The 21,710-nt window shown below is 40.3% G+C and overlaps 1 protein-coding gene across 2 annotated transcripts in view; it reads right to left on the reverse strand.

Annotated features, from left to right (window-relative positions):
• Nucleotides 1-21,710, reverse strand: part of PLCB4 (phospholipase C beta 4) — a 402,177-nt gene that overhangs the window by 58,447 nt on the left and 322,020 nt on the right. For both annotated transcript variants that reach the window (XM_029917446.1, XM_029917447.1), the window contains 10 exons: nt 20,425-20,518; nt 17,671-17,750; nt 17,129-17,213; nt 14,364-14,454; nt 12,282-12,377; nt 6,864-6,964; nt 5,173-5,208; nt 2,883-3,024; nt 2,204-2,288; nt 1,760-1,884 (listed from right to left, as the gene is read on the reverse strand). In XM_029917446.1, the coding sequence (XP_029773306.1) occupies nt 1,760-1,884; nt 2,204-2,288; nt 2,883-3,024; nt 5,173-5,208; nt 6,864-6,964; nt 12,282-12,377; nt 14,364-14,454; nt 17,129-17,213; nt 17,671-17,750; nt 20,425-20,518 (935 nt within the window). The remainder of the gene's footprint in view (nt 1-1,759; nt 1,885-2,203; nt 2,289-2,882; nt 3,025-5,172; nt 5,209-6,863; nt 6,965-12,281; nt 12,378-14,363; nt 14,455-17,128; nt 17,214-17,670; nt 17,751-20,424; nt 20,519-21,710) is intronic.

Genomic DNA, 21,710 nt, shown 5'->3' on the forward strand with positions numbered 1-21,710 from the left:
GCCTATGCTTATGATTTTTCTCTTCCAAGTAGATACAATCTTTTCTTTTTTCATTAGGAAAAAAAATACTAAGCTGATGGATTTTTTTTCTTTTTCAACATGTTGTGGTTAATCCTAATGTTACAAAATAAAACCTAAGGTGACCTACTGAATAAACTGGTTTAGGATCTGATCATTTAACCCATATAATGGACTGACGCATTGACAACTGGATATACAAGTTTACCTCCCTCCATCCCCTCCCCCACTTCTTTTAAGTAAAATCAGCTAGGCCCTTTTGTGTCTGCTGTGAGTACTATGGGATTGTACTGGTATCTGGTCATAGGTTAGCATAGCAAAGATTGATGGGGATGCTATACAGACATTTAACCTCAACTGAAGAGAGGTACAGTCAGCCCACATTTATGGCAAAGGAATGAAAGTCAAAAGACCCTTCAATCAGTCCAGATAATAGGGAACAAGGAGAATAGAAATCTCAAAGTATGGGGGCCACCCAGGTGCAGTCTGTTGAGCATCTGTTGATTTTGACTCAGGTAATGATCTCGTGGTTTATGAGATTGAGCCCTCTGTCTGGCTCTGCACTGACAGCATGGAACCTGCTTGGGATTCTCTCTCTCTCTCTCTCTCTCTCTCTCTCTGTCTCTCTCTCTGTCTCTGTCTCTGTCTCTCTCTCTCTCTCTCTCTCTTTCCCTCTCTCCCTCCCTCCCTCCCTCCATCCCTCCCTCTTTCTCTCTGCCCCTCCACCACTCACATTTATGCTTTGGATTCTGTGTTTCCCTCTCTCTCTAATCCTGCCCTGCTCATGCTGTCTCTCTCTCTCTCTCTCAAAAATAAAAACATAAAAAAAAAAAGTTCTCAAAGTATGGTAGGTGGACTAGAAAAGGAAAATACCCCCAAATCAGGAAACAGGGGAGACATCTCCTCATACAGCAAAGGACTGAACAAGAAAAGGGTTTTCTTTTGCTTTACTTTACCAATTTTAAGGACCATGCTATGGAATTAGCCACAGCACATGAATAGGTTTTGTGGCATATGTCTTACCTCTTTTAGGCAGATAACTAGAGTTCAGTGTTTCTCTATGTCTAATCTTAAAATTGTGATCCTAGGCTCTTCAGCAAACTCCAAATTTTTAAAAAAATTGTTTATGTATTTAAAATATTGACTCCTTTCTTTCTGGGAAGGGAGAAGATAATATATTGGAAACCTGCCTTTGGGTACACTTTGGAGGAATAAGTTATAGATTAGTACCTCTAAGAATATATAAATCCTTACACACTCTTTTAATGGAGCCCCTCTAGAATACTTTTCTGCATTTTTAAGGTGAGGTGCCCCCATGTTGACATCTGCTGAATGTTAACAGTGGGAAGGGTACTTTCCAAGGGAGAAATGAGTCACGGTTACTGTACAGAGATACCCAAATTCTTCCCATTTAATTTGGTCTCTGGAAATGAAGATAAGTTTGATCCCAAAACTAGAAAAATTACAAATATTTTGGAAAGGGGGACAGCGTTTGGCAGATTGGTTGTGGTATTTATGAAGGGAAATTCTATTTAAATCCAAATATTTTGCCTTCTATCTTCTTTATGGCTCTATTTTGGGTTTTTAGTATCTCACCATTACATAAATCCAAGATCACATTGTTCTGCCATATGTCTGCTTCCTTTAAAAAAAATGCCCATGGCCAACGGACGGCAACTGTTGGCACCATCCTGTCAAAGTGTTCTCCTGGAATTCGAGGTCACTGGACATCAGTTCCTACCTGGGGTCTGATAGTTCAGAGAAACCATCTGGCAGCCAGCGTTCCAGAAAATCTGAGGCATGTAATTACTGGAATCGACCCGACCCCCCTTGGGGTAAATGCGGCTCATTTGCCGTTTGTTATAACTGTGTAACGTATCAAGGAGAATGGAAAAAGAGGATTCCAGAAGCAACAAATAAACAAAGACCTAAAACAACAAGAGTCTAGACCAATGATGACAAACATGTAGATAACAGCAAAGTTCACATTTTAAGTGACGCTTAGGAGAAAAACCATAAAAATAATTCACATTTGGGCAGATTTTCACAGTTGTCGTGGTCTCTCACACATATTATTTTATTAGCTCTACAACCACCATTATCTATCAGCCATTTATCTGTTTTAGAGACTCCTGCCAAGCCCAAAGCACACCAGCCATTCATTCTATTCACTACATAAGGATACTTCACAAATTCAATCGCGTGTGTCTTCAAGTAGCCTAGACCGACGGACTCATTAAAAGAAGACATGTTATAATGAATATTGCGCTCTGTAAAGAAAAATAAAGATGCACTCAGTGACGCTCCCATACAACCTCACGGAAAGACAAGCAATAAATGTAATTACATCCCCAATCACGAGGCTTTGGAGGCAGATGTTCATTATATCTGTGGCTCCTACTTTCATTAACGTCCTGTGGATAGAGACGGCTGACTTAAATAGTGATGGATTAAATTTGGCGTCATTAAACAAATTATGTGTAATGTCCTACACAGCCACCCCTGAAATATGTATATTGGGTGGCTTCTCCAGCCCCCAAATGATTATGAAAGTTTAAAAAAATATATTTTTGAAGGTCAGCTTTTGATTAAAAGAGGTCTTATGAAAGTATACTTAAGGCAAGAAGCAATACTAAGCTCTGCTTGTGCAAACGAATCCACAGTGTCTCAGGGCCACCCTGTGGATGATGTCGGGAATGACAAGCAATGCCACTGCATGCCAAACACAGGGCACCGTCCGTGACACAAAAATAGGTAGAAGAGCCCTTACACCCAGAAAAGAAAATGGTGACAAGTCACAACACAGCTCATCAGCATAATAAAAGCAGACAACAAAGGCCATAGAATTTAACCTTTGGGGTTACCTTCAGCCACATGGAAACCTTGAAACTTTACAGGCTGTGCATAGTTGATCATTGTAGACAAATACGGATGGATATTAGTGGTGGCACCTACATACTTGTAAGATGCCATCCACGCCTGTTCATCTTCTACAGTCACCAGGCCCTACAAGCACAAGGAGAGGAATATGCATGTTGAGGACTTTAGTGGGACAGACACATGCTACAGAAGTCCTCACTGAAGATGATTTGCACACACAAGTTGAAAGATAAAGGCCCTTTCTTCCTCAATTTTGCTAAAGGATCATTATAAAAGTTCATGTCCAGGGGCGCCTGGCTAGCTCAGTCAGTAGAGCATGTTACTCTTGATCTCAGGATTGTGGGTTCGAGCCCCACGTTGTGGCAGAGCCCACTTAAAAAAACAAGTTCATGTCTATCACAGTCTCTAATAATATAAAAGGAGATAATAATAAAATATAAGGTTTATCTTACATTTTTTAAAAGATTTCCAAACGACTTTAAAATATTCAAGAAAGTATGCTGAGGATCACAATGATCTATGAGATAGATATATATGGCAGGTATTATCATTTCTAATCCCACAAATTATGACACAAAGTGGAAAAACAACTTCAGTGTGTATCAGAATCCCCTGACGGGCTTGTTAAGACATAAATTGCTGGATCTCATCCTCAGAGTTTCCAATGAGGTGAGTGTGGGGTGAGGCCCAAGAATTTCCATTTTTAACAAGCTCTTAAGTGCTAATGATGGGACTGGTTTGGGGGCTTAACACCAGTCTAGAATTTAAGCCACATTCTTAAGTAGTTTATGGTATTTTTTTTTAAAGAGCTTATTCTGAAAATAATCCAATAATCCACTACATAGGACATGTTGACATTGCATCATTTTACATAGAGGAAAAAAGAAAAATTATTTTGGTTTATTTCTTGGTAAATCAGAACAGAATAAATGACAAAAAATAATACAAATGATCAACATTTTGTTGAGAACATTGAAAACCTAAAATCCCTGCATAGACTGATACAGGAGGATGAACTGAACCACTCAGTTACATGAACCAATTCATTAGTAAAGTGCTCAGATTTTCTTATCTGATACTTAATAATCTGAGCATTCTTAATCATTAAACTGATTTCACCAATGAAAACCTGAAATAAATAACCAAATAATGTAACTTGTTTTTATTTTTAGTCATTTCTTTACATATCTTGTCCACCCACATGATGGCAGAGGCCATGTCTGATTTCTTTCTTGGGTGTTTACTGATACTACGTAATGCCAGGACCACGTGTTGGGCACTGGGCTGAATGCCTGCACGCACAACTTCATTACTGCCGGTAATCATGTGGAGTAAACATTAGAGTCCCACCCAGTGACCATGTGAAAAGACTAAGCCCTTGAGGATTAAAATAATTCGGTCACAGCTACTTAGCTAGTATACAGCAGGGACCAAACATCAACCTCTGCTTAGCTGACCCCAATACTTTATGAAATTCTAAAAGAGAATTTCATGGGCGTCATGGGAGAGACTGAGATCAGACTTATCCATAACTATTCCAAATTTACTATATAGACAGTAAAAAGATAGAGCCTCACTCCAATAACATAGGGCCGGGCCCCACAGACAGCCAGACATGATGTTCTGAAGCTCTGAAGTATGGGAATTAAATTACAAGGCAAATTTTTGTCTTTGCTATCAGTCTCATTTTTGCTATACTCAATAAAATCACTGTGGTATCCTGAAGAATGCTAAAGAGTACAAAAGAAACTAAAAATGTAACTTTACTTTCCTTATAATAAAGTTGGTATCTAATAACATCAAATAAAAGTCCAAAATGTATGTAGTGTGAAATTAACTAATGATCTTTTAAAATGACAGTGTAGTCACCTTACTAGTATGCTATCAGATAGATCTGATGACCTCTTAGGTCATTTTTATTTTCAAATTCAACGTGTTGGTGATTGTGTACTCCTATTATAGGAATGAAATCTCTAATGTCAACTAAGTGCCTGACTGCACTAAACACTTATTTTTAGGAAAATCATCTTATTCACCTGCCCTGGTTTTATCAGGATTTAATCATTTCACCACTGTAAATAATTTTTTTGAAAACTCTTATAATTAGATGCATTAAACATGTAAATATTATACTCATCAACAGTAAGCCTGATAGTCCATGGGGTAGGGGGAGAGAGAGTTAACAATATTTAGTACAAACTATTCAATATTTGAAGGTCACATATGGTATTTGTAGTAAACAAACTGCATAAGGGAATTTTTTTTTTTTTTTACCTTTTTGTTGATTTCATGTTCAAGGTCATCTGAAGCCTAAATCAGAGAAAGACAAAAATTTCTTTACTTCTCTAACGGGCAAAATTCCAAATTTACTAGCCATACGTATGCAAATATTTAGATAGATGTAAGCTTGTTATTCTGTTTGTTAAGGTGGAAAGTTATTGAGGACATAAAGCCACAGGCGAAAGTAAGAACCAGAAAGGTACAACAGCCTGTCTTACAGAGCAGAAAGGCAAATCTTAATGCTATCTTTCTCCTTTGTTAATAGTCTTTGCCTATTTAGATATTTCCTTGTAGTAGTTTAATTAGTTATTTAGTCATGGGGTTTGGGAAATAATTGATGTGGCCAACTCTTCTGAGAGGCAAAGGGCAGGCCAGCATGAATAGATACTCTGTGGTGATTCAATGCTCATGTCTGGATACTGGTAAAGGCTTTATGTGGTAGGGTAGTGTCAACTAAGTGCTGAGGCTTGGTAAGCATCCAACTGTCTCAAAGTAGTCAAAATACTATCAGACAAGGCTGGGTGTGATGAAAGTGTTTCTTTTGCTTTGCTCTTCAAACATCTTTCCATTTTTCTACTACCAGATGCAGACACTTATGCATTCTTCATCCACTGTCTTCAATGATTAAGTACCCCTGCTCCCATCAAAGGCCAGACCCTCACATCACCACATACCACGCCACTCTCATCTCCTCAGGGAACTAACAGGCAAGATTCATCTCTCCTTCTCCATGGCGCCTTGTGTAGTAGTTTGCAAACTCACTTCAGATTCACCCACATTTTCAAAGGCTTCAGATTTGACTTAAATTAACATTTGACTTTCTCATAGCAGCTTCCCAAATCCTGCATCATCCAGTTCCTACTTTCCTGTACAATCTCCTCTTGTTTCACTCTGCGCCTCTCAGTCCACACTATTCAGGGTCTCTGCTGCTGTTCTCCCACACCCAGGGCCCTTCCTCTCCTCTGTGCACAGCTGATTCCTTTGCCTTTGAGGCTCTGGCTTCCTTATTCCCTTGACCTCATTACTCTCCATTTTAGCACTTATTTTTAGTTTCAGAATAGCACTGATCACAATTGTAATTATAGAATTGATGGTTTATTTCTTTGTTGCCTGTTTCCTGTCCCTCTCAGTAAACTCTCATCAACTATAACCTCCATGAGAGCAGAAATGAAGCATGTTTTGACCTTTTTGGGTTATTATGGCCTAGATAATAATTATCTTTCTTGGCTGAATGGCTGAATGGATGGAAACACTTCTATACTAGGTCTACGTTAGGTGGGAGATGAGATACCTAACTGGTAGGATGGATTTTATAATGAGGGCTTGCTTGGGGTGACTGGGGTCATTTTTCTGATGACTTCAACAGGTTAACCTTTGTCACCAGGACCCTGGTGTCTCCCTACTCACCTATAATAATGTAATAAGTGATTTACTTAAAGGATACTGGGCAAATAGGTTGTGATCAACACTGGGTGCAGCTAGTAAGCAATTCAAACGTCCTTTCTAACTTAAAATTGTTCATGTCGTGCATTAACATGTGGATTCTGGTCACCCAACTCAGAAGGGGAATTACAGGCTACTTTATTTTCTTGTGGTTGTCTCATTTTTAAAATGTCCTAACTGTCATGACTAACAGCTGCTACCTCTTCTTGAGTCACGACAAAAAGGGACGCCAAGACTCTGACCTTCTTGACACTATTTGCAACAGCCTCCTTGTGACCCAGGTCATCCGCAGAAAGTTCACTTCCAAATTTGTATTCAGGGTGGGCTTCCTCCTCTTGGTCAGCTGTGTCACAGAAAAAAAGAAAATCAATGAAGCCAAATTACCACTGATTTACCCAAGTCAGATCATCTTCATAATCTTGGGTAAAACATAAATTCTTTTATTTATTTTTTATTTATTAATTTTTTAAATGTTTTTTAAATTTATTTTTGAGAGACAGAGAGAGACAACATGAGGAGGGAAGGGACAGAGAGACGGGGAGACAGAATCCGAAGCAGGCTCCAGGCTCTGAGCTAGCTGTCACCACAGAGCCCAATGGGGGGCTTGAACCCACAAACTGTGAGATCATGACCTGAGCTGAAGCTGGATGCTCAACCAACTGAGCCACCCAGGTGCCCTGACAAAAATTCTTTTAGAGGAAAAGGAAGCTCTGAAAATGGAAACATTTAAATATATAATTCTTTCAAATAAAGCTCTTACTAACTCTTACCTACTCAAGGCCAAGGAGCACATCTTGTTAGCTGTTATTTCTCTTGTGCCTAGCATGATGTGTGATATGTGCATTTTTTAAGTGACTGATTACATCCACCCCAGTATACTAACCCTAAAAATTAAATCCTTGAGTGCTCAAGAGTATCTGTGACTTACAAAGAGTGTTCTGATCTTCCATGGGAAGATACGAGATATGGAAAATATATTTGATAATTAAAAAAAACCAGACTAAATGTCTACTTACAGGTTTTTATCATAGTGACTTGTGGCCAGGAGTGGTGTGACATAAAAAAGAAAGTCTGGAAGGACCATACTGCACCTGTAAACCATTTGTCAAACCTGGCTTAGGTTTAAGAGGGTCTAAAATCATTCCTTGGGCTCATGCTAACAGGGAGGCTGGGAGTGGGTGCTAAATAAAGCTGATGCCCCAGGAGCATGGCCCAGCTGTGAAAGGAGGCACAGAAGCACTCAGTCCATCAGTCCGGAGAGTGACGAACTCTGGCATCCTCTCAAGGCTGTCAGTGTAAAAAGAATCGCCCATTAGAAAATGAGCCATGTGTTGGTATAAGGTCTGGATTCCCATTATCGCCATTCTGCAAAAAGCTCACACATAAGGACTCTGCCTAAAAACTAGCCAGGATCAGGAGACGCCCATAGGCCTCAGGACAAGGCCAACACAAATCCGCCCTGTCACCACACAGGGCATGAGGGACCCCTACTGGACAAAAACAGTGAAATAATTTCTGAGAATGGACTCTCAAGAATGGGAAGCAGACCCATAAGAATTGGAGATTTTTTTTTTTAGATCATGTTTAAAATATGCATAGAACTCCAGAACAGAAGAAAAACTATTTCATCCTCAGTTGTAAGGTGCATTTTTTTCACACATTAATATTTCTGGTGTTATAATGTGTTGTTTTCAATTGTGAATGATATTTTACAAATTGGAAGCATCTTTGTTTCTTAGTCATAAATAAAATAATGGTGTCTTTCAACTGATTATACCTTAGATTTGGACTTTCTTTTTGCAAAGTGTTATTTCAGACACGGAAAAAAGTGAGGCGAGGGAGACAGACACCTTCCTGTTTTGAAACTGGTATTCTGATGAGTGGATACTGTGTTGGCGGATGATTAAAAAAAGAAAAAAGTAGGTCATAGAGGCCTTGGGGTAGGGAAAAAAAGGCTTTAAGAAGTTGGAATAGGTCTTTAAAAAATCTAGTCCAGTGTGTCCACCTTATAGATGAGGAAACAGATGCAGAGATATGATTTATAAGCTGAAGGTAAGATATGGGCCTAGATTTCTTTGGATTCTTAGTCAATGCTTTTAACAGGACACTGAGTTTCCACGACCCCTGAATTTCCATGACTTGTAATATGTAACCAAGACTTTTAAACTTCCCACCATTAAATTTCCAGTTCACATACCTCTTAGTCTCACCTGACCAGCCAGATGTAAACTACTTGAAGTCAAGGAATGTGGCCCATACAAGGCATAGACACTTGACTTTACAAGAGCTGTGTGACTGAACGGTGCCATGCGCCGAGTGTGCAGGAATGCAGAGGCATACCCACAACCACGTGGCTCTGGCCCTCCTCCCGGCTCGTGTCACAGTCCTGGAAGCATGATCCTTCCCGAATCTAAATCCAGCCTAACGCCTGGGCACCAGCTTTCACTAAGAGCCTTTTCTATTTTTTACAGCCTCCAGGCAGGGCTACCCTTTTGAACTATGCTTGGCTTCCTCTTGCCTGCTGTGTTGAAGTATTTAGAGAGTCTAGTCATTCATGTATGGCAGGATCATACTGTGACACCAGCGTAATCACAGCCAACTGGTTGACCAGAATTAAGCCAGGTATCACTGAGGGAGCCTAACAATCATATATATATAACTGGTATAGCAGAAACCTCTATGTCCTTAAAGAGAAATTCCAGTGGATGATTTTGTCTTCTCAGCTAATTTTCTACATGTATGCTATCCCCCACATGTCCCAATATTGTTTCTGTTAACATTTAATCAAAATCTCAAGTATTTTTTGGAATAACATGAGAGCTCCTAGAACCAAATATCTTGTAGCATATGCATAAAAATTGGAAAGTACCCTTTCGGATGGTAAGTGGGATCAAAAAGACCCTCATTTTGGATTATTTTGTGTGTTCAGGAAATGTCACATCTCTGACTTTCATCTGTTACATTTTTTTCTTTAAAACAATTTAACAACAATTTTGCATTTTGGTGTTCTCTTCATATTTCTGTATATTAGAAGGGCAGGTCTTGAACCTGGATTCAGGCAATCCTGGGACTGAACTGTAATGCCACTGTTCACCAGTTGTGGGGTCACGTGTGGAATAGGTTACCTAAACTTCAGCTACCTCATCTGAAAAAGGAGTGTAATGATACCGAGCTCACTGGGCCACACAAGGATAAGGCGGTGAGGTAAATCACTTCATTAACAGTTGGTACAACAATGGTGCTATTCATATTACTATTTTCCTCGTTAATTCATTCTATTATTCCTCAGTTTGTTTTATTGGATTGTGCTATCTAGTAATGTCTTATATGATTTCGACTACCATCTATAAAACTTGACCTAAGTTAAAGAACTGATTGTACATAATATTCATCTTTTCAAGTTTTAGAAGTATTTTACTGACCTTTTAAAATAATATCTCTTTCAATATTTTATTCTTAAATCTTGCTGAGGTTTATTATTTGCACACATACACAAAAGTGAAATAACAGAATAGGCACTGTGGTTGATAGTATTTTCTAAAGACAGCTGTAAGAATATCTGCTCTCCCATAATGTGATATCTCGCCACACTCACCCACCACCTTGAACTTGGGTGGGATTTAATCTTGCTTTGATGAATAAAATATACAGGAAATGATGTGCCAGTTCTGGGCACAGTTCTTATGTTTAGCAGCTTCTGCTTTCTGCCTCTTGGAATACTGGCTCTCAGGATGCTCATCTAAAGACTTGGCCATTGGCGCGCTTGGGTGATTCAGTTGGTTAAGCATCCGACTTTGGCTCAGGTCATGATCTCGTGGTCAATGAGTTTGAGTCCTGTGTAGAGCTCTGTGCTGACAGCTCAGAGCCTGGAGGCTGCTTCAAATTCTGTCTCTCCCTCTCTCTCTCTTCCCCTCTGCTGCTCATGCTTTGTCTCTCTCTCTCTCTCAAACCATTAATGAACATTTAAATGAACATTAAAAAAAAGAAGACTTGGACACCATATTGTGAGAAGCCAAACCACGTGGAAAGGCCACATGGTGGTGCTGTGGTCCACAGACCCTGCTAAGCTCCACCCCACAACTGCCAGTCACACAAGTGGGCCCAACTGAACCTTCAGATGACTCTAGCCCCAGATGTCATCTGCCTGCAAATGCATGAGAAACTTAAGGGAAAAGCACCAATCGGAGCCCAGATGCCCCAAGGAACGAAAGTAACAAAGTGTTATTTTAAGCCTCTAGATTTTGGGGTGGTTTGTTACACAATAATAGATCATTGCAGCAGTCATCGATTAAATAATTCCAGATACCTCTGCCCTCCTAGACACTCTCTGCCATCTACAACATATGAAAAGCAAGTCATTATGACGTTCTCTGGCAGTGGAGTTGAGCCCATGGTCTGGACATGCAACACGAACTGTCGTTACGAAGTCTGTTCACAGTGAGCCATCTCTATTACCAAGATTAGTTCATACTCATAGCTTTCAGGTTTTCACTTGTAATATCAAGCTTTCCTCTACGCTCATTATTTCAGATGTTTATCGAGTAAATGAAGAGAGTTTCTGCACACGTCTCAATTATTTAGCCCCAAACCATTACATAAATCCAAGGTAGTGTCCAATCAACATAAGGCCAAGTCATTTGGCTAATCAGTTTTCATACCATGTAATGAACACATACGTTTCTAAAAACATTCCAAATCTTTCAAAAGACCCATTTAAAACCAAGCATTATGGTTATATGGTCCTATATTATGGTTTTATGGCTCTATGGCCCTAGTAGCAAATATTCATCTATTTTAAGCAAGGCTACCTTTGCTAAAATTATCTACTGTTATTCATAATTCTGGTGAGCTGGTTATTTGAAGGAATTTGAACGTGAAATTTTAATATTGGCTTTGAATTTCCACTTCATTTCATGCGTGCATATAAACCAATCATCTACCTGAGGGTCTCACCCATGTTCCTTTCAACTTGCCTTCCCACTACCATCAGTAACGACACTGACGTTTATGTTTTTGTTTGTAGGAAGGGACTGCCAACTGTTCTTTTTATTCCAACCCTTTGCCTTCTACAGCAAGGATTCTCTGGCTGTGAGTTTCTACCGAGCAGCTGAAGGCACAACAGGAAGGGAGATGACTCAGCCATGAAACTCTAGTGCCTAGGTAGAAGGAACACTGGGAAACATACCAATAATTACCAAAAGATTAAAGCTTAGTGCACAAATATATCCTTGACTATTAGAAATTAAACCCTCATATTATCTAAGAGGATCTATGAAGAAAAATTCTTTTTTTTTCTTATTTTAAGAAGTATTTTTGGGGCACCTAGGTGGCTTAGTCGGTTAAGCATCTGACTTGATTTCAGCTCAGGTCATCATTTCCCAGTTGGTGGGTTCAAGCTTGATGCTGTGGAGCCTCCTTGCAATTCTCTTTCCCTCTCTGTTCCTCCCCTGCCTGTGCTCTTTTGCAAAACAAATAAATAGACTTAAAAAAAAAGTATTTCTATGTGGGGTGCCTGGTCGGTTCAGATGAAAGAGCACGTGACTCTTGATCTTGGGGTCATGAATTTGATCCCCAAGTTGGGTGTAGAGCTTAAAAATAAATAAGCCTTTTTTAAAAAAAATGATTTTTGTGACACTTAAGTTAAAAGAAAACCAACTTACCACTCTCTATTTCCTCTTCATTATCATCCTCTAAGATGTTAACTGGGGCAGCAGATTCTCCAGCTTCCATCATGCTTTTCAAAGCGTCGAGCTGTTCTGTCATTAAAGACAAACAGGAAGGAGATGGTGACAGGTGCCGCATCACTTGCAAAGCCTGAGCCTGAGGATCGGCACTGAGAAGGAAACAGATTATCTCGGCTCCCACTGGCCACACCCCTAACACCGGAGCACACCTCCGCTTGGACGGCTCAAGGGACTTGCCACAAGCACACTGTCTACACTGGGTGAAGAACTAATGGGGCCTGGGGGAAATGCCCAAAGGTCTGGGCAGAGGTTTGAGAGGAAGGCTCAGTCACTGAGAAGGATGTTAAGGCTTGGCGACAAAGGTGCATCGTTTGGATGTGCTATTGGAGCGACGGAAAAGAGACATGCACATGGCATTGACAAAACTTCAGGAAAAAACTTCTGCAAGTGACAGACCTGGGACAATTATCCTTATGTATAAAAAGCTCTCATAAGTCAGTAAAGATTGAGAAAGTAATTTTAAAAACGGGAAAACAATAGAAGCACATTATAAATAATGATGTATAGAGAAATTAGTTAACAAAAACAGAAAAATACAAAAGACTCAAGTCTCATTTTCCTTCTCCCAGTCAGGCACATCCACAGTAAGCAGTAAGACTATCCCAGGGAAGCAGGCCTCCTCCTACACTACAGTGAGAATGTACATTGGGACAATTTTTCTGAAAGACAGTGTAACAAGTCACATCACAACAGAAATGTGTACAGTTTTGGCCAACCAGCTTCTAATCGCACCAGTGGATTCCAAGGAGAAGCTGCACAAATGTATAAAATGCACATTGACACGTGTCTGCCACTGTTGTTTCTACAGTGATGAACATTTGTTGACTTGGGACTGGCTACACAGTACCCCGTCCCACATAATAAATTCTGCAGTGTTTCATACAGTAGAATTATAGTTAGTAAGTAGTAACCTCAGTAGAACATAAGTACGCTTAATTGGTTGAATTAAACAAAATAAAAAATCAGTACACATAACATGATCCCACTTGTATCAAAAATATGTGTACATCTAAACACATACATGTGTCTATAGCACATGTGCCTACATGTAAAATACATGATTTAGTTCTATTTTATCATTTCCTTAGGTTTTCCTTTGTTGTTTTCAGTCTCCTATGGTATTACTACCTTTGTAATAACCGATCATTACCATAATTTATAATTTAGAATATCTAAGGTAAAAACACAATGCAATCATACCTTTAGTTAATAGTTCACTGAATTAAGAGACTGGCTGAAAGAAAATATTTTCCAAGATTTCCAGGGAAAATGTCTATATAAAATCATTTCTTTCCCTATATACACACACATAAACATTCACACATTCACTCAGGATCCCTAGATATGTAAACCTCACACAGGCAAACCGCAAAGGGAAAGTTTTTAGGAGGACTTTATAGCAGGGGCACCTGGGTGGATCAGCTGGTTAAGTGTCTGACTTTAGCTCAGGTTATGATCTCACAGTTTGTGAGTTTGAGCCCCGCTTCGGGCTCTGTGCTGACAGTACAGAGCCTGGAGCCTGCTTCAGAGTCTGTGTCTCCCTCTCTCTCTGCCCTTCCCTGCTCACGTTTTTTTTCTCTCTCTCTCTCTCTCTCAAAGATAAACCAACATTAAAATTAAAAATTTTAATTAAATTAAAATTAAAATTTTAATTAAAATTAAAAAGAGGACGTTAGAGCATATAAAATGATAAAATGCTAATTCTTTCTATCTTGATAAATTCTAAAATGCCTCTTTCACTTTCTTCTCATTTTGCTTTGGGATTGCTCCAAATCCTGAATCCTATGAATGTATGAATATGCTTTTCCCACTGCAGGAACAAGCTGATGTGGAAACTACACTTAATTGTACACGTGGCCACTTTTCTCTGAAAAGTACATGTAACACCACTGTGCCCCCTTCATGCCCTAAATCAGTGGTTTGAAAATTTCACTCTAGACAGCTGAATGGTCCAAACATACACGAGTGTATGCTTCGTCATTGATGTCTTTGACTTACTTTTCTCGACCTCAGGTTTCAGTCGTTTATTTTTGATGAGTATTTTTCTTTTGAGGTCATTGGGGGATGGTAAGGGCCTGCCTGGTTCGAGCTAGAGATAAACAGAAGAGGCTGAATTAATGATGTTTCTCCAGTTTCATTCCCAGAATGAACACACAGCACAGAAGCCTGTGTTATACCGCCCAATGTCCACTAGATGGCAGTCAGCACACTTTTATGTTTTCATTCCTCAGCCCCAATTCTCCTACTGCATGCAACTCTGCCCTAGACTGCAAACTGGACATCAGTCTCCCAGAGTATGCAGAGCCACTCCACCTTCCCCAGTGGGAGGTGGGTCTAACCTGGGGTGATGTGGGAGGGACTCCTGCTCAGCCTCAGTCTTGCTCTTTTTATGTACTGGGTAAAGTACAGGGGATCATCTGATAGCTCAGGTCAGAAGTGCTTTCCCAGGCAGAAGTCGAGGCTGCCTTGATCCCCCCAAGTCTTGGGCTGTACTAGTAAGTCTGTTTGCTCAGCAGGCTGATGCAACCATAATACTTGAGATTGTGGTTGTGTGGGTTCAATAAAAGAATCAAGAAGGAGTGTGGTCTTAGTGAAACCTAACCTCTACTGTGGTTTCTGTTTGTTTGGATTTATGTCTGCAAAGGAGATGTCCTTTCTTCTCTTACCTCTGATCCATACAACTGTGCATACCCCCTTCTCCCATCCATGCATGGACATACCTACCAACCCATCCACCCACCCATCTCTTCCATGCATCCATTAATTTGATCAAAAGCCGTTCTTCTACTACTTATTACATGCAAGGCATCCATCGTGCCTTCCTAAGTCAGTGTTGCCTCAAAGCTCTTTGCCCAAATTCTGCTTCCTTCAGAAGCCTGCTGTAACTCGTCCATTCCCTAGTGATCCCTCTTGATCCTGGATATCTTTAATAAGTATTCAATAGGTCGTAGGCCATCTTCCTTTTTAGCTGTGGTTTTACCTTTCTGCCATGTCTCCTCCCACACGGCCCTGGTAATAGCTCTTTAGTTCAGGGAGGTCTTACTCCCACGTGTATTACCTATGCTTCCTATAACACCTTTCATGTATGTGCATGTCACTCCACAAAGAGTACAATGGTCTTTCCATGGAAGCAAGTGCCTTAGCCCGATCAGAAAAGTGAACGAAGGCCTACATAAGACAAAAATAACATAAGGGGCCTCTGGATGGCTCAGTCAGTTAAGCATCTAACTCTTGGTTTCAGCTCAGGTCACAGTCTCACAGTTCATGAGATTGAGCCCCACACTGCTCTGTGTTGGCCAGGTGGAGCCTGCTTGGGATTCTCTCTCCCCGTCTCTCTTCCCCTTCCCTGCTTGTACTCTCTCTCTCTCTCTCTCTCTCTCTGAAAATAAACTATAAAATAGAAAATTAAATTAAATTAAATAAGAGTTAAAAAATCAGGGCTGTTTCTTAGTTTGGGTTCCCTCAAAATTGGTCTCAGAGACAAGGGTTTGAATACACCTGTAGTTTATTTGGGCGGCAGCCTCAGGAAAAGGACAACAGAGGAGTGGGAAAGTGAGAGAAAGAAGGCAGGCAGTGAACCACATAGGGGGTTATCAGGCGAGTTATCACTGTGGGGGGCCGGAGTGTGGTCCCACTGGGGAGCCCTGGCAGATGGAGCGAAGGTGCTGTGGAGTGGTCCTCCTGAGGCGTGAGGGGGCCTGGCGGGAGGGGTGTCCACGCTCTCGCACCGCTGGTCCCGTCGTTCACACACGGCCAGAGCAGACTCAGTGACCAGAGCACTGCGCCTCGCGCCCAGAGCTGCAGGCACGGGCGGCTGGAAGTCAGGCTGGTGTGCAGGCCACAGGGGGCATGGCAAGGATGGGGGCAGGAAGCCTGCAGCCTCAGGAGGCTGAAGACAGTCAGGGGTGGGTGTGAAGGATACAAATTTCCTGTGTCCTATATTTTTTTCAGGTTTTTGTTTTTCTGTTTTTCCTACTGCAGAGAACTTTATACTTCATCCTGTTGGCTTGCTTCCTATTCCTATGATCACAGTGGATCTTTACCACCTGGAGGTTATGGATCCTTGCAAAAATGTGATGGACTCTCTGGAATCAAACTATAGTCCAAGAAAAAAGAAAATGCAACAAAAAAGCAAAACCGTTCGCAATTTAGAATGAGTTCATAGACGTCACAAAGCCTATCTGCAGGCCACAGATTAAACATTCTTTACTTTATGAAGAAATCAGCAGGTATAAAAATGAAGCCTAAAAAATGTATGTCAAACACTGTCCAAGTATTTGTTGTGGAGCTGGGAGCTTGGACTTCAGACTCTAGGGACTTCTCACGGCCAACGCTCTTCATTTGATTCACCTGGAGGGTTTTCATTTAAAACACCATGCTCTGGCCTTATCCAGATCAATTAGAATCTCTGAGCGGGGCCCTGGCAAAGGTATTTTGAATCCTCCTTCCAGAGGATTCTACCATGCAACCAACAGAAGGACAACTGCCGAGTATAAGTTCTCTGTTAGCGGGCATTTATAAAACTTTGGGACACAGATCTCAGGAACCATAAAGACCTGGAGACCTTCCAGATTAAACTGAACTACATGTTTATTTTATGTCTCTCTCTGCACATCTGTCTGAAGCACAAAAGCTTTCCTTATCAATGAGTTTAAATAAATATGAAGATCTTTTTTGGCCCTTTAGTACTACTTGACCCTTTAGAAATGAATTTCAAAACAAATCCATTCAGGTTAGAAATATGATTTGCTAAAAATACATACTGGATGTGATTCAAGTGCTTGTTTCAACAGGAGATCCCCAAATAGATCTTCGCAATATTTGGACATCTTGTACTGTTGATATTTGCTGGAGAGAAAGAACTGGCATTCGTAAATTCAAACATCCATTAACGGCCCAAGAATAAGAGACATCCATTCCCAGGTGATTAAAAAGTCCCACTCTGCAAAGTGCTTGCTTGTCCTCCTAATGCTAAGGGAGATCCTCAACAGAGGAAGTACCACAAACTTTACCTGGTATAGTTTCAAAAGTAGATTTTGCCTCCCAAATTAAGAGCTGGTAAACAGAATAAAAACGGCTTTCAAGTTCATGAAGCCTGAGATCAAGTACATTGCCAAGTCTTCCAAGTCAATGGAACCTTGAGCAAGGTGTCCAGATCTCTGACCTTTGGTTTTTTTTCCTCTTTCTTTTCTGCATAAGACCAAGTGTCCTTACTATGTCACAAAACTGTTCAGCTATTTAAACAGATGTAGAGCAGGAGTGGGGAATGGGTAGTAGATACTTGGAGGAGAATGCACCCTTATACCTGCAGTGATTTTCAAAGGAGAGAATTACAGGATATTCGGATGTGACAAACGCAGTTTCCTTGATGGCTTGAATAACATCCTTTAAAGATAAAAAGTATACATGAGAGAGAAGAGAAAAAACAACAACACAATTAAGGCACCTGAAGCCATTCAGAGACTTCAGAAAGTCAATTCTGGCAATAAGACGTGGAGAACCCATTCATCTTGCTACCTTTACACGCTGAGTCCCCCTGCGGTTTCTTAGAGCCAAGCACGGTTAATGGTTAATGACCATTTTTTTTTTCAAAGCTACCTCTGACTTCTCTAAAATCATGGGGCTATTAATGAACAAGAAATTTCATCTGAATCACATGCTGGCTCCGTGCTCAATAACCTGGGAAGACAGGTTCAGAGTTCCCCTTTCTTGCAAAAGCGCCAGTGAGGTTTTGGAACCCCGATTTTCACAACAGACCACTCTTCCACCTCTCCCATTCTAGAGAAGAAATGGACTGGGGATAACCTAAGGACCACTGGAGGCTTTTATGGGCTTTCCTCTGTGTTTGGGAGTCTGTCTTTGGCTGCGTCTCATTAATTCAATGAAGAGTCCTGTGAACTGATGTGACACTTACAACATCCCTTGTTTCCTATTAGCGCAATGAAAGGGTGGGGGGAGGCGACCAGGAAGAGGGGAGCTCTCCATGGTCAAGCAACATGTGAGGTCAAACAGGTGCTCTGGATGCCCCTCCTAAACTGGAAGCTTGGTCATTTGAAACAACCTTTGAATGTGCTGATCATGTCCTTCCCACAGATGGTTGGCCTGGCTCTCGGCTTAGCTTTAGAAAGCATGGTTTCAAACTAATGTTTCTATAACCAGAACATCATGCTTGGTAAAACTCCCCAAATTCTAACTGGCTTCTAGTCAACCACAGGGAAAATCACAACATTCAGTTAAATGAGAAAATATTTTACAATTGTAATCCAAGAAGTCCATTTGAAACAATAATGCCTCAGGTTAGATAAACCAGGGAGTATTTTAGTGAGCATCCTTATTGATGTGGGAACAAGGGCAGTAGGAAATGGCAGATAAAATTAAATTTCCTTATAACCTGCAGCCCAGTGACAAATACCTGAGGTAGGCAGAGTAAAACACTTCTCCAGGAACTCCCCACTGTCTTAAAGTTAATGCTTTGCTAGAGGGAAAAACAACCTTAGCTTAATAATAGCTAGGCCTCTAGTCTTCTTTAGCATATGAAAATCACTTTGGAACCTTCCCCGTATCTCTACTACCTCCCCCCAAATCCTAAGTATATAATCACTCTCTCTTCATGGTCCTAGGGCAGCTCTCTCTCTGCCAGTGGGTCCTGTCCTTATGGTTTAAAATCACCTTTTTTGGACCAAAGACGTCTCAAGAATTCTTTCTTGGCCATTGGCTCTGAACCCCACCACCACTCCAAAACCTCATCACTTATGGCTAAAGCGGTTCGTTAATTATTCTTGCTTAAAGTCTCTTCCTGGTGAAGATATCTAAGACCTTGATTGTCCACTTGACTGACCAAGAATTACTCCTTGAGGGAAATTTTGGCTCTGTTCATGGTTTCTCCTTTGCTCACCTCCAAGCTGAGAGGAAACAGGCTTTGTTTTTTGTTTGTTTGTTTGTTTGTTTTTTTAGCTAAGCTTTCTTATTAGGCTCCTTAAATCTCTAAAGAAGACATCAACCCTTCCTGTCAATTTGGTTGGCTGTGCAAACTCATGGCTTCCCGTTTGAATACACCCTTGGTACTTCTTAGGGAGTGTAATTCCTTCTCAGGGAGCAAGATCTTGAATTCACTGCTACTCAAAATTCACCAACATCTGGCTAAGAGAAATGGTATGCATGGAGTTATGGGTATAGGGACTAAGCATCTGTTTTTATAAATACCTCTGGTGATTTTCCATATGTAAGCAGAGTTGAGAACCAATGCTGCTGCTATGGAAATAACTATTCCAAATTACACAAAACTGATAGAGATGGATGTACCTGAATATTGGCCAACCACAGAATTGGCCAACTACAGAATTTCATTTTTTTGCCTTGTCTTTTGGCAGGATATCAATGGAGCATATTAAGGAACATTCTAAGAAACCAACCTTCAAACTTTACAGAAAGATCACAAGAAGGCCATTACTGAAATTCCTGTTTATATAACTGTAGATCCTCCTCTTAGAGGGTCCATGGGGAAAAGCCTTCTCTCTGGCATCAGGACTGGGAACCACTATGATTCTTTGGACCAACAGCCCTGTTTTTTATTTTCTGAATCGTGTGAAGCATCATGTTTGTCTCCTTGCACTGAATTCTAGAAAGTGTGGGGCCCATTTGTGGAATGGGTTGGCAACTTAAAGAACTTATTGAGAATTTCTAAACTCAAACCCCACTTGCCTTCTTACTCTTATAGGCATGATTTAGAATCTATTTTATATCTGTATTCTATATATCTTTTTATGCCAATTTTCAAGTCCTTCAGAAATGATGCAAAGTAAGCAAGAAAACAGATAAGAAAATGAAAGACTGTTTTTAAAGTAATTAGATCAGGGGGCTGCTGGCAGAGAAACTCATTATGGAGGACGCTCATGGTGCTACTAAGAGGAGAAAGCATTTTTCTTGACTTTCTCCTCAAAACTGGAGGAAAGGAATATGAAGGGAAAATGCTTGAGAAAATGAATAATTTGTTTTCTCCCCTCCATCTATCTCTACAATAGTTTGGAAAAGACTACAGCAATGTGATTTTTAAACTTACCTTAAAAAGGATATCTGTACACATTGCTTTTCCATGAGTTATTATAGGTTCCTGGTCTTCACCTTTTCCATCCCAACAGTCAAGTTCAACACACCTGGGCAAAAGAGTGAAATTACAACATTGAACCCTTACCATAAAATAGTGTGTGTGCAAATTCAAAGAACAGAGACCAAAATAGGTTGTTTTCTTACGTAGGTAGAAAATGGGGGGCACCTGGATGGCTCAGTCAGTTAAGCATCCAACTGTTGGTTTTAGCCTAGGTCATGATGTCGTGGTTCATGGGTTCAAGCCTCACATGAGGCTCTACACTTACAGCATGAGCCTGCTTGGGATTCTCAGTCTCCCTCTCTCTCTCTGCTCCTCCCCTGTTCACATGCTCTCTCTCTCAAAATAATAAAATATAGTAGAAAGTGGAATGAATTAAATAAAATTATTATTTCATAGAGTTTTCAGGTTAAAAATCACAATGTATTCTGCATTGGGTTGGTGGCATCAAAAAGAGACTGTCAGAGATTAAGACAAACTTGGGATACATGAGGTTCTGGATGAAATTCGGTTGTGACAAAGCTACAATAAAGGAAAACTGGGAACAGCTGGGGATATCTGAGAATGGGTTGGGTTTTAAATGATGTGAAAAAGTATTTTTTTTAAACTTTGTTAGATGAAATGATGTTGCTTTGGCCACGAAAGAAAATGTTCTCATTTTGTCAAGTACTCCGAGAGAGAAGTGTTGATGTAGGTAATTTCTTGTAGAATATTTCCATACACAAAAACTGTTATTAAAAAATGGGGTACTAGGTATTGATAGGAAAGAAAAAAATTATAATGTAACTGCATTTCTTATTTTTCACCTTCAGCATTTTTGTCATATTTTGAACCTCAAATATTTGCAAATTTCTATAGAAGGAAAACCATTATCAGTAATATTTACTCTCAGAGAATGGTATTTTAGAACTTTTAACATTAAGTAAAGCTAAATTTGCTGCTGCTTCTGGCCATAAGAAATTTAGTATGACTTCGTAAAATATGCTTTTTTATTTTTTTTGCAATTTTGAGGGGCGATATTTATTTATTTATTTAATGTATGAGAGAGAGAGTGTGTGTGTGTATGCATGAGCGGGGGGAGCAACAGGGGGAGAGGGAGAGGCAGAGATAGAAAGAGTCTAAAGCAGACTCCATGCTCAGTGTAGAGCCTGGTGCAGGGCCTGATCCCATGGCCCTGGGATCATGACCTGAGCTGAAGTTAAGAGTCAGACGCTCAACTGACTGAGCCTTTAAAAATCTAT

This window comes from Suricata suricatta, chromosome 12 (genome assembly GCF_006229205.1).
Source record: "Suricata suricatta isolate VVHF042 chromosome 12, meerkat_22Aug2017_6uvM2_HiC, whole genome shotgun sequence".
In the NCBI taxonomy this organism is placed as follows: domain Eukaryota; kingdom Metazoa; phylum Chordata; class Mammalia; order Carnivora; family Herpestidae; genus Suricata; species Suricata suricatta.